The sequence below is a fragment of the Hyperoodon ampullatus genome (genome assembly GCF_949752795.1).
Source record: "Hyperoodon ampullatus genome assembly, chromosome: 12".
Classification (NCBI taxonomy): domain Eukaryota; kingdom Metazoa; phylum Chordata; class Mammalia; order Artiodactyla; family Ziphiidae; genus Hyperoodon; species Hyperoodon ampullatus.
Window position 1 is genome coordinate 76,320,161 of NC_136925.1, and position 12,709 is coordinate 76,332,869.

At 34.9% G+C, this 12,709-nt stretch overlaps 1 protein-coding gene across 1 annotated transcript in view; it reads right to left on the reverse strand.

The window, feature by feature from the left end:
* Positions 1–2,133: 2,133 nt before the first annotated feature.
* RGS17 (regulator of G protein signaling 17) overlaps positions 2,134–12,709 on the reverse strand; it is a gene marked incomplete at its 3' end in the record, with an annotated part of 28,152 nt that continues 17,576 nt past the window's right edge. The window contains exons 3-4 of the mRNA XM_079716103.1: positions 11,181–11,415; positions 2,134–2,322 (exon numbers count right to left, since the gene is read on the reverse strand). Coding sequence (XP_079572229.1) covers positions 2,134–2,322; positions 11,181–11,415 — 424 coding nt within the window. The remainder of the gene's footprint in view (positions 2,323–11,180; positions 11,416–12,709) is intronic.

The following is a 12,709-nucleotide window of genomic DNA, read 5'->3' on the forward strand; positions in this document are numbered from 1 at the left end:
AGAAAAAAATTAGATAATTTAGTAACAATAAACTTCACAATAGAAGTGATGATTCTTTTAGCTTTTTCTTCACTCATTAGGAAAAAAATACAACTTTTTGTAAACATCTTCATAGCTATCTTTTTCACCATATTACTGAAAACTATTGTTCAAATAGTAAATATCTAATTGACATGGATAAAGCATGTCTTAACACACTAACACTTTCAGACAGAAACACGCATTTGTTAAAAGAAATAATTATTATAAATATTTTCTATCTTGTATTTTAACTACATTTTCATAAATAATGTATTTAAAAGTGCTGAATATAGTAGGATAGTCAGCAACGCCAGTGTAAACAGAACGTTTTGTTTTCTACTCTGCAAACTTTTGTTTTTAAATCCCATTTTGTCAAACACTGCAACAGTTAAAGTATTTGCATAGGGAATAGATAATAGCCCTTTTAATCATATCTCCTGAATTCTGTATAAGTTAGAAAATGAAATTCACTTAAAAAAGCAATTCTTGAAATGTTTTAAGTTTATGGAAAAAGAAAATTACGATGTCAACCTTTCAAGTAAAATAAATGTTAAAAAGAAAACCCCAAACTTGTTTTTTTAAAAAAACTTTAATAAATTAAAAAAATGAGAGGTAGTTAAAAAAATGACAAAGGAAACTTATAATTTTAATATCCTTAATATAAGGCCAGTATTCTTAGTGGATATAAATATTTTTAAAACTTTCATTTTAGGTTACTCAATATTTATTAAGTTTAAGATTAAAAAAATAGCCTCCAGGGGATATTAATATTCAAATGTAACACCTTGATATAAATATGACACTGACTTTTGTGTGTGTGTGCGAGATAGGATACTGTTTTCTTGAATGTCAAAAGTACGTGCCAATGTCAGGCAAGTATTTTTTGTCTTAAAGATTTAGTAGTACATATAAAAAATAATACGGCAGCTAAAAGATTTGAGCACTGTACTGCCTTTCAATTATGGATCAGAATGGTTTGGTTTTAACATTTTTTAAATAAGTCATTTTTAAGATACTATGTGAAAACAGTTAAGGTCTGAAGTAGAGAATTATCTTCTAGAGAACCCCTATAAAACTTTTCTTGCTTAAAAACTTAGCTTTTCTTGGATTTCACTTTCAAGGAAAATATGCCACAGCACAGATGCTATTCATCAAAAGTTTTATGATGCTACATGTAGGCATTCCTTTATTAAATCCTTTCTTTATATTCCAAAACTAAGTTATCAAGCTTATTATTATTTTTTTGCTAACGTACATACTTTACACAACCATTTTAGAACTGGAGAGCCAGTCTTTAATAAATTAATTACAGTATTGGACATCTGATACATAGATTCATTTTCCTCTATTACAGTTAAAAACAATATCACTCTTTGATTTGTCTTTGAGATAGAATATCTTCAAATTGTTTTGTGCTTTTTTTTCTCTTTTCTTCATATATATATATATGAAGAAAACTCTTCCGTAATGAAAATGCCACAGTTTTGGCAGTGAACAACCAGAGAAATTCCCCATTAGGATTTTCCAACAAACAGAGATAAATAGCTCTTTTTTCATGTACAGAAATATTGGCTTCAAAATTAGTGTACTGAGCACAGTATATAGCATGTTGAATACCATAGTTACAATTTAAAAATTGGCTTTTTCTGTCTTATATTATATTTAAAAATGCAGACCACAGCCAACTTTTTGGCAATTATTTCTATAAGACCATATTGCACGAAAGTCCTTAAATACAGATATAAGTTATGCCATTGGCTTAAATATTAACAACAACTACATGGCAAATGAAGCAGTTTTACTTTGCACATGCAGTCTCTGGATACACTAGGAGACTGTTCATAGGACTACAAATACAGTTTGCTTGCAAGTAGAATGCGTGTTGAACAAAACAAACTTAATTTGGCAATTCATTGTTTCAGGTGGTATTTTCTCCAAACTTAGCCATGGATAACCTTGACAAAAAAATGGAGACAAAGACCATATGGTTGTATTTTCACAGTAGCCTGAGGAATGCTAAACTGTAGTTCTCCAGGAACTCAGTTTCAGGTGTTATTTAACTACTTTTATTTCTCACTCCAGCCCTCCAAACTGATTTTTTAAAAATAAAAATTAAGATTCAGAAGTAGAGCTGGCAGTACTTTCAACAAATGACTTATAAATCTGAGAGTTCAAAAACCTTGGGAAAGAATCTCTGTGCATTAAGGTATATATCTGAAGCTGGGCATCTTCATACATATGAGGATTAGGATCCAACAGGTTTCTATTGATCACCTCTCTAACTCGAGAATCGAGACTGACCTAAAAAGAAATAAGAGCAGATACATTAAATAATATTTTTTCAAAAGATCTCAACTAAGTAACTATAGGTTCATGACATTTCAGAGGAACCTCAAATAGTAAACCTAAAATCTTGAGGTTATGTTTTCAAAGGTTACATAATAACCCTGCATACTCTTCTCCTTCAAAGGTTGAATTAAACAAACAAAAAACAACATTTAAACCAGAATTTTGGCTTACTTGGATGTATCTTTTCCATGCATTCACTCAGGAGTTTTTTGACAATTTCTATTCATTGTTGCAGTGCTAGAGAATTCCCTGGCCAGAATACAAATCGACGTCCTCCTATTATGAGACGGCTGGGGTAACTCTCTTGATGGAACAAGGTAAAAATCTGGCAGAGAGTAGTTCTCTGTCAAAACTTAACATGTATATCAAGTGCTGATTCCCGATAATTTAATATCCCAACAAGTCCTCCCATGTCAGAAGGAGGAACCAGGAATGTGGAAGGGCTGAGTAGAGCAGAACGACAGCACACACTCTTCAGGTCTTCTATCTACCTGGTATGGCATAGGACACTCTGTAGTCCTTACCTAGGAATACATCCAAAGGTCTCTGTACTAAAGATTAAGCAGAATATTTACTTGAAATTCAATCTTTGAAAGGAGAAATGTAAGTAGGAATTCAGAGTACCCATTAATCATACAGTGTTGTTTGAAAAGTGTAAAGAAATTAAATTCTGCAAGTGATTCAATTTTGTTTTTTGTTTTGTTTTGGTTTTTCCCTCCCTAAATGCTAATCTGGTTGGAACTGGTAGAGCATGTTGAAATGGGAAGGGGGGGAAATTAAATACCAATAAATGCACACTCCGGGAAGAGAACTAAGATCTGCTCTGAAATGACATGTTAGCAAAACCCTCTAAGAGGCAAACCACCTCTGAGTCTTGACTGGTGTCCATAGCTCTCACTGTTGAACAAAGACTCGGGCATTGTGATCCACAGTTATTTGTCTCATGATGTACTCAAGTCTATACAAACCTTTCATATTTATAGCTAAACGTTTTGTCACAAGCATTTTGCAAAAACCTTTTTGGTTTTGGCTTCTTTCCCCACCCACTGTTTGGACTAAGCCTGGGATCTGAAACAGTCCCAATGACGGAAGCCACTCATATTCCATTTGGTGTCCCCAGATGCCTGAGCTCAACAGCCCATGTGGTGTTGGGTTCCTTGATACACCAGGGATGGCTGCTAGGGGAGCATGTGTCAGGAAATGGTGATCCAGACTAAATTTCTGTGGTTTAGCTAGACTAACTTATATATATAGAAAAAATTAAACGTTTCTTGGCTGAACTATATATTCTTCTCTCTAAATTCTAAAGAAAAAAAGAAAAGATGTTCTGGAAATGGATCGTTTACATTTTATTCTCTGTGTACACAAACTGTCATAAGAGGTCATCATCAAGTACCAAGTAATAAAAAGTACAGAATTTTTATCTAAGCTTTTTATTTAAAAATATCATTTGTTTTTCTACTCAAAAGGAAAATATTGACATTGGAGTTTAAACTGATAGATCTTATTCTGAAATGTGGTGTTACGGTCAATTGAATCTTAACAAACACATTCTATTATTTTTGTAAATGGTGCTGTTACTTTCAAACTTAGGAACTTTTTGTTTCATTGGAGAGAGAAACATTAGATTAGTGATAAAGAAAGAGGTCATTTATTTCTTAAATAATAGCATAATGAAATATATGCTATTTAACATATATGTTGCCTAACACATATATTTAACATATTTAACATGTGATAAACTGATAACAGTTTATCAGTAGTTGGAATAATATTAGTTATCTGAAGACAGAGAAATAAAATAATTTGAATTATTAAATGTGTTGTCTTCACTGTATAATTAAAAAAATTTTTTTGGCAAATTAAAAACAGTAGTGAAATGCAGTACAGAAAGTAGTACCATTCAACATTTAGTAATCTGTAACAAAAACACATTTGCTATTTCCATTTGAAAAATAAAATATTTTCCTAAATATCTGGTTGTTTGTTTGAAAAGGTTGTCTGTCAGTCAAAAGAAGTGTAGAGAGGTCAAACAACAAGGATAAACCCCATGAGCATAACAATCTATAGTTTCATCTTGTAGCATCTTTGTGCTTCGACTGTGGAACATCTATAATACAAGTTAGTGTGGGTGGATCCCAGCATGGGCCTGAGCCACTGTCACCCTAGGATTCACCCATGATTGGATGGCTTGTAAGGCCAATGCATAGGACTGAGGAGTTTCCTGTAAAGAACTCATCCTAAGGGAAGAGAAAGTTGCGTAGCACAAGACAAGAGCTATCTTTGGGCAATGGAAATTCTTTTCTTACTCAGTCCTCACAGACTCCCATTTAGGTGGGGTGAAGGGAGGGACACAGTGGAGCAATAACAGTTAAAAAACGATCTACTACTGTGGGACAGGGCACAAGACGGCACTGATAGACTTGGTAGCATTTAACTGGCAGTTTTAGCAGTGCTGGAAATATTGGCAGTGTTGAGAGGTGGTAACTGAAGCTTTAAAACGGCATAAGTGACTTTGTGACAGGACTCAATGAACCTGGAAGCATCCATTCCCACAGGGAGTAGGAGACAGGGAAGAAGAAAAGCACGTGGCTTGCAAACATAAAAATATGCACCAGCAACTCCACAAACTAATTGGGGGGGAAATGAAGTGAAAGCTAAAGGTTCAACAAGAGTATCGGGGGGGGTAAAGTGGGGAGGATGAAAACAGAAATCTAGTGTGGTTGGGAAAACCTGGGTCAAATTGAATTATATACTATACTTGATAGATTTCCTAGCAATGGAGCCAATTCATGTAAAATAGGTCAGTATTGCCAAAAGGGAGCACACCAAGTTTTGACCCTGTCTTCCTCTTCTAGTCATCAAGATGCAATGGAAATTTTGACTCTTTGGACATTTTTTTCGGTGGAATTGTACTGAAGATGATGAATTACCACTAAAAGTCTTTTACTCTTATAAAGACCCTCCTAAGTCAATTAATTCCTTGAACAATTTTTTTAAACATAATGATTTAATTTTTCTCCCATTTTTTCTCCCATTTTCCAATTTTTAATTTTACTGAAGCTGCTTTATTTAGGATTATTTTCTAAGTAAAATTCTGCTTAATTTTTTTCTTTTTCCTTTATAAGTCCACATTCAGTTTTACCAATTATAGTTTCTGCCATTGGAAATGTTCTTTATAATTTTAACTAAATTAGGTCTTCTCATGTAAAATTTTACAGATCTGAAGGCTATCTGGTTTTCCTATCTGTTTTAATACACTTTTACCACGTGTGTTTTTAGTCATATTATTTTGTGTTGGTAATTTCTACTGAAAATAATTATAAATTACAAATAAGATTGATTACTGGAATGTATTTCTTGGACCAAACATCACTGGTAGGATAAAGTGGAGTAACCATATTTCTGATGGCGTACACATGATGGGAAAGTTTATCTTGTTTCTGAAGGAGAGTTCAGACATGTGGTTAAGGTTACTAGTTCTTATCGTGTCTCAAGTTCAAGTTTGGGTTCATAGAAATCCATAGTAGTATCATGAATAGAATACAATGGAATAACTCATCAGCATATTGTAGTTGGAAGAGCATCACACTTGGAGTCGGAAGATCTTAGGGTTGTGTTGTCTCTCTACCAGATATAATTCTAATATCCTTGTTTTACGTCTTTGAAAATCAGTTTCCTTTCCTATAAAATGGTGCCATGTGTCCTAGAGGCTAAAGGATTCTTGTGAGACTTATACTGTAATAATATACATAAGACCATTTTGTCAACAACAAAGTTTAAGCCCAGTGTAAAGTATTAATAGTAATGATAATAATAATTGAGCATATGTATAGTGACACCTCAAACCCAATGTCTTTAGACTTTGTATCAACTTGAATTTTACCTTCTCAGAGTGACCTTACCTGACTAACCCTATTCTAACTACATCATTTGACCTCCACCCCCATCATAAAGTTTATCACGATTTTTAGTTACTTGTTTTTGACATGATTTGTTTGTCTTCCTAAAATGAAAGCTCCATAAGGTATAGGCCAATGTTCACCATCATATCCCTAACATCTAGCCCAGTACCTGGCTCATAGGAAGTACTCAATAAATATTTTTTGAATGTTAGTATGCCTGCACAAAGAAATGAATCTAGGAAAGTACAATCATGAGTCCTGTTTAGAAAAACTGATTTAAGTTATTGAAAGTACTAAATTCACATGATTTTGCACGAAGAAACATCTGTCTATGTGCACACATAGGACCCACATGTCTTTCACATATGCATTATGTTTAGATAATTCTGGTGTTTAAATAGACTTTTTGCTTTTTTCTCCCGGATAGCAACTGGAAGTTTAGGGTGAAATCAGAAGAAGCAAACGGTTCCTACTACTATAAAAATTGTCATTCAGCAGAGCCTGAAAGTCATAGATTTCATGGGGTTTTGAGCTTTTTCCATGCCCGCATTCTACAGAACAAGGTATCTAAGGCTGCAGAGCACTGAAGTGAGTTTCTTAGTGTTAAACAGATGGTTGGTTAAGTGGCAGGGCTGTATTACAGCCCTGGTTAAGGACAATGCTGTCACTAGATATCTGAACACACATAGTTTTCTTCAATTCCAATAAGTCTTACAGTTGTTTCAGCATTTATAGATATTTCTTTATTCAACAGCTCAATGCTGTTTAAGTTGGTCATAACTTTTAAGCAGACTTTTTATTAAAGTTCTTTATTTTTCTGGGTTTGTCTTTTCAGTACTTCATATAAGTTGCCACTGGCATCTGTGATGCATAGCAAGCCTACTATTAGTCTTAAATTCCTCTTTATTACGTCCATTTGTTTTCCCTTTGAGGACAAAAAAGAAAATTCACTTTTGAAAGAAATGTTATTTTTGTTTGTTTTAGATTTTTTTAATTTAAGATTTGGTGATTTCCCCTCTTGAAATGCATGCTATGCCAAGAGTGGAAGTTATATTGCCTCCTGGTTGTAAACATCTATTTTTTTTATTTTTATTTTTTTAATTAACATTGTTCTTTTTATTTTTTGTATTAACTGCATTTTTATAATGAACATGTTAATTTATAATCAGAAAAATACTGTATTTTATTTTATTTTTTTTATTTTTTATTTTTTATTTTTTTATTAGTTTCTGCTTTATAACAAAGTGAATCAGTCATACATATACATCTGTTCCCACATCCCTTCCCTCTTGCGTCTCCCTAAACATCTATTTTATAACATAACGTCCAAATTATTAAAAATGCATGTAACATGATCTTAAAACAATGAAATGTAATGTTTAGCACTTTGGCTTCATGAAGGAAATATGCTATGTATATATATATATATATATTTTTTTTTTTTTTTTTTGCGGTACGCAGGCCTCTCACTGTTGTGGCCTCTCCCGTTGTGGAGCACAGGCTCCAGTCGCACAGGCTCAGCGGCCATGGCTCATGGGCCCAGCCGCTCCGCGGCATGTGGGATCTTCCCGGACCGGGGCATGAACCCATGTCCCCTGAATCGGCAGGCAGACTCTCAACCACTGCACCACCAGGGAAGCCCCAATGAATATATAATTTTAAGAATGTAGACCTCCTCAACATTTAACAAAGGGGAACATGGTGACCCAATGTAATTAAAGTAAAATGAAACTCTAGTGAAGAAAACTGAGGTTCTGGTTAAGAATAAAGTCCTGACAATTTTCAGTTCTTTAGTTACTACCATTTTACAAATGATTCAAATGTTCATATTGTTTAAAAATAATCTAAGTAGAAACAGATTGTCTGGCTCCAAAGTGGGAAGTAGATTCCCAACTCCGGTTGCCTTGCAGTAGTTGCTCTGAGGACCGTGTTAAGACAGACTCTGAGGCTGAATCTGGGTACAGCAGTGAGGAAGACCATGACTAACTGGCCATGACATCTGGTGGGGAGAATGCAGTAGTACCACAAGGGCCTTACAGCTGCCATTCTGGATTTGGTTTACTATCCTCTGTGCCCCTTTGAATTTTGATTTTTATAAACAAATCAACTGAATACCGAGGCCCAGAAAAAGTGAACTAATTTATCCCAGGCCACACAATTAAGTTGGAGCTAAGCATGGACTAGAATCTGTCCACCTGAGTGTTAGTTCAGTACTCTTACTACTATATAGTCAGGGCTCTCTGGATGGGACATGTGTTCTCTCCAGTGGTGGAAAACAAAAATTGAAGGGTGATAACACAGTATCATTAAACGGTTAGCAGTGTATTGTTGATTAGAAATGGACACGTTTTTGCATAGAAGGTCAGTGAGATATAATATTTTGGAAAGGGCCCTGGGATAGCTAGAAAGTGAGTGCCATTTTAGGAGTATATAAGTGAGTCAAGTCATCTGACTTGGTTCAAAAGTAAATATATCTATACGTAGACTTAAAATATAACTTTTTAACAATTATCTTTTATAATTGCCTACTTTGGGTTTATTCAATTTTGCTGCTCAATAATAAGTGTAATTACTATGTTGACAGGAGAGCAATCAGTTGGCTAAACAAAGGTACTTCATACAGTCCAACCACTTAGATTCTATGTTGAGAATTATTTATATATCAGCAAACAAGTAGCCAAAAGATAAAAATTTGAATTTTACCTCTGTCTCTGGTATTTAGAGAATATTAAAGGAGAGAATAAATATGGCTATTACACTAAATATTAGTCTGTTTAATTTAGGAAAGGTCATGTTCTTATTCAGGAAATAATATTTTAATGACTTTTTGGTGAAACTCATGTTCAAAGTAAAGAAGTTTGGTTAGAACAAAACTCCATTACTTTTGCAAAATAATGAAAATCCAATAATTTATATTTCAGTAATCAATAACTATGATATCTCTAAACTGTGGCCCAGAGAAGAAGTAATTTTGTGAAAATTAAGTATTTTACAAAGCTCCATCAATGAGCGACATCTGAAAATCAAGAGCTGTGAGAACAATGGGGAAGTGTTTCCCATAAAAACTTAAAATTAGAAAATGGAGACTGTAAGATAAAGGAATTGTATGTACTTAATATAGAGAGCACTTTTTCTACTAACATTTTAAAATGGGACAGTCATCATTTTAAGAGGATATATAGTACAAAGGAATGGACTAGATAATTTAAACAATAATCATTTTCAAATGATACATGTTACATATTTGGGGGAGAGAAATGGGATAGATAATCTTCCCAAAGACCCTGTAATTATGTGTACTTATGGACAAGAGAAGCACATCTTGGGGCACATTTGGATTATTTGATATATTTGCCATGTATTGCAATATTAAATAAAAATGAAGGTGAAATTAATATACTAATAAAGTTCAAGTAGAACTGGTTAGATGCTGAGGTTCTAGAGAGACCAGAAACTTGAAGAATGTATTTTTAGGATGTAGAATTTTAATGGCGTTAGAAATACAAAGTGGCGTCAGTAATAAATGTATTGAGGCTATAGAAAAATTTCTCCCCACCTTGTTTCTATGAATACTTTTTCTATGTTAATGCAGGAAATAAAAAAATAAGACAATCTTTTGTGTATCCAATTCAAGTTTTCTCATTTTGCAGAGACAATGCTATTGGAGTACTCTGGAATACCAATGGCACGAATGGATATATCTTTAAAAAATTACTTAGGTATATCTGATTAGAAGTGAAATAGCTTATATAGCATCCCAAGCACAGAGCTGATAGACCAGATGCAAACTCATCTTACAGATTTAAAGGTAAGGGCCGCACCAAATTCTGGAGGAGACAGATGCCTGTCTCTAGGGGATGTAATAAAAGTCCGCGTGTGGGAGAGGGGTGTGGAGGATAAGTCCGGAGGCAGACAGCACCAGGTCAGAACACTTCAATGCACAGGTAAAATCACACTGGATTAAGAGAGACAGAAAAGACAGCAAGAGGGTGGCGTGCAGAAGAGAAGGCATTCTAGGAAATTCTAAGTTCAAATTCTGAAAAGCCCTGCTGGAACTCAGTCACTCGGGACTTCAGAGGCCAGGGGCACTCTTAGCCCCTCCCTCACCAAATGCTTGTTAACTCTGGTAGCGGGACCGTTTCTCAGGAGCAAACGGATTTTTAGAAAGCTAATGGAACGGTGTCAGTCCGATTTCTTGAAAGGTTCCTTGTTTATCAGGTACATTCTGGCAATGGGAAAAATAGCTTGCACTTATAATAACAGGAAAACCAGAACAAGTAAAATGATTGTCCTTACACATCTTTCCCCCAAGAATATTAATGGGTCCTAAAGGGTCATACTTCAGTTCTGTAAAAATTCTATCATAAGCATCAACATGGCAGGGTTTCTTTTGTTTTCGTTTTTTTCCCCTAAACCAGAGGTTTTCAAACTAGTATGTATGTGGAAAGCTTGTTAAAGGTATGGATTCCTGGGCTCTATTTCCCAAAATTCAGATTCAGAAGTCCTGGGTCAGCCTCGAGAATTTGCTTTTCAAACAAATGCTCCAGGTGATTCCTATACAGGTGATCTGGGGATCACACTTGGAGAAACACTGCCCCAAAGTAAGTTCTTCTTTTCCACTCTAAGTCATGGCAAATTGTATTACCAGGCTTCCTAATGGTAGTTCTGAAAAGCAAGTAGACTATCACATGATTCAGCTAGAGATAAATGATCAAAGCATACTGGGGAGACTTAACCTTGAAACACATGTTCAGGTAGATTCTCAGAATGGAATATAGATTATCCACCCAGACAAGCCTTCTAGCTTGTCCACACCCCATGCATTCATTGCTCAATTTGGACAGAAGTTCTTTTAGGTTCATCCTTGGTCTAAGAAGCTCACATCAATATTTTCCAGATTTTTACCTCTTTTGGTGAGAGTATAGAAATGTAATCTTCGTATATCATTCTGGCCTTTTCTTCAATTACTTTCTTATTCTGCTCTTTCTTTAAGTCTTCACAGGCAAGCCAGAAAAGTAGGTTCTCTTCACTGTATTCTGTTCGCAGGAACTCTCTGAAGAGGTTTCTTCCTGCCGGGGCCTTCATCATCTTGTCAAAATTTTGAGACCAGGACAAGACTTCATCTGAAGTGGGGTTTTGGCTGCAGAGACAGAATGGGGCCGTTATCAAAAGCAACTTTGGTGCCGGGATGCTGAGCTGCAGATAGAAATGTCATTCAATTGCTGCCATCTAGTGGTCATTGAGACTCAGTCCAGCCTGACCTGGCAAGCATCTGCCAGGACGGGGCTAGATATTTCTGGGTCTTGACAAAAATTCCTGTAGGTACAAGCTATGTGTTAGGGAGTCAAGCATTCAAATAGCAAGGGGCTACATACACTATGCACGTGGTCATCATAGATTCCTAATGAAGCTTGGGCATTTTTGAACCCAAACAATCTACTGCAAGCCTATGCATTACTTTGAAAGGCAAACTGAACTTTTTTGTTTGCATCTGATGTAGATTTTAATTTCCAAGCCATAAGATACAGTTTCTCTTTTCATCTGTGGTCGCTGTCTTTTCATTTTTCACTGAATCAAAAATAAGAATACATTGTGTGCACTTGTCACATATTCTCCTAAACTTTAATAATGATTCTGGTAACTATTATGAGTGAATTGTTACCTGTGAATGGAGTTATCACAATTAAAAAGCCCAGGACAATTATAATGACATCAGGGACTTTTTAGATATCTATATTCAGGTTTTCAGCGACTACTTTCCTGCAGAAACCACCAGTTGTTACTTCCTTTGCTTATACATCAAAGAAGTAAAGGAGAGAAGCTTGGAGATTCTTATGGTTAAATTGGTCCTGATTTTGCTTTGCCATTCATTCGTCTGTTTAATAATTTTCCAACCTGAAATACGCTTGGTCAAAAAATACTTATATTTTATTTTTTCTTACCTTTTTGACCAAATATTTTATATAGATTTGATATTATTCCAAGATGTCTGAAATTCCTCATTTGTTTAAAAAAAGTGTAAAAGAGAAAAATTACTATGAAGCATCAAAATTAAAACCTTCTCATAAGAAGTAGAAAAAGAAAGCACCTATCATTATACAAATCTGCTTGTATTTTAATTCTGTTCTGTGGATACTGCATTTCAACTTCTCAGTTTGGAGAAAATACTTAATTAGAGTCCCTTCCAATGGAAATGGGACTGAGGAGCAGCTGGGTGCCCTTTCTCACTGACTTCGGTGGTTCCATATCTTTTTTTTGTGTGTTTTAGACTCTTCTATAAAGAGAACAACTTAAAAAATATTCTTAGAAAAGGGAAGTAGAGAACTAGGGCAATTTGGGGGGGGGAGGTTAATTCATGTATCAATCGTTGTTTTTTGAAAGGGAAGGATAAACTCAAGCAATGGTTTAGCTGATAGTTTAGCAGAGCTAATAAA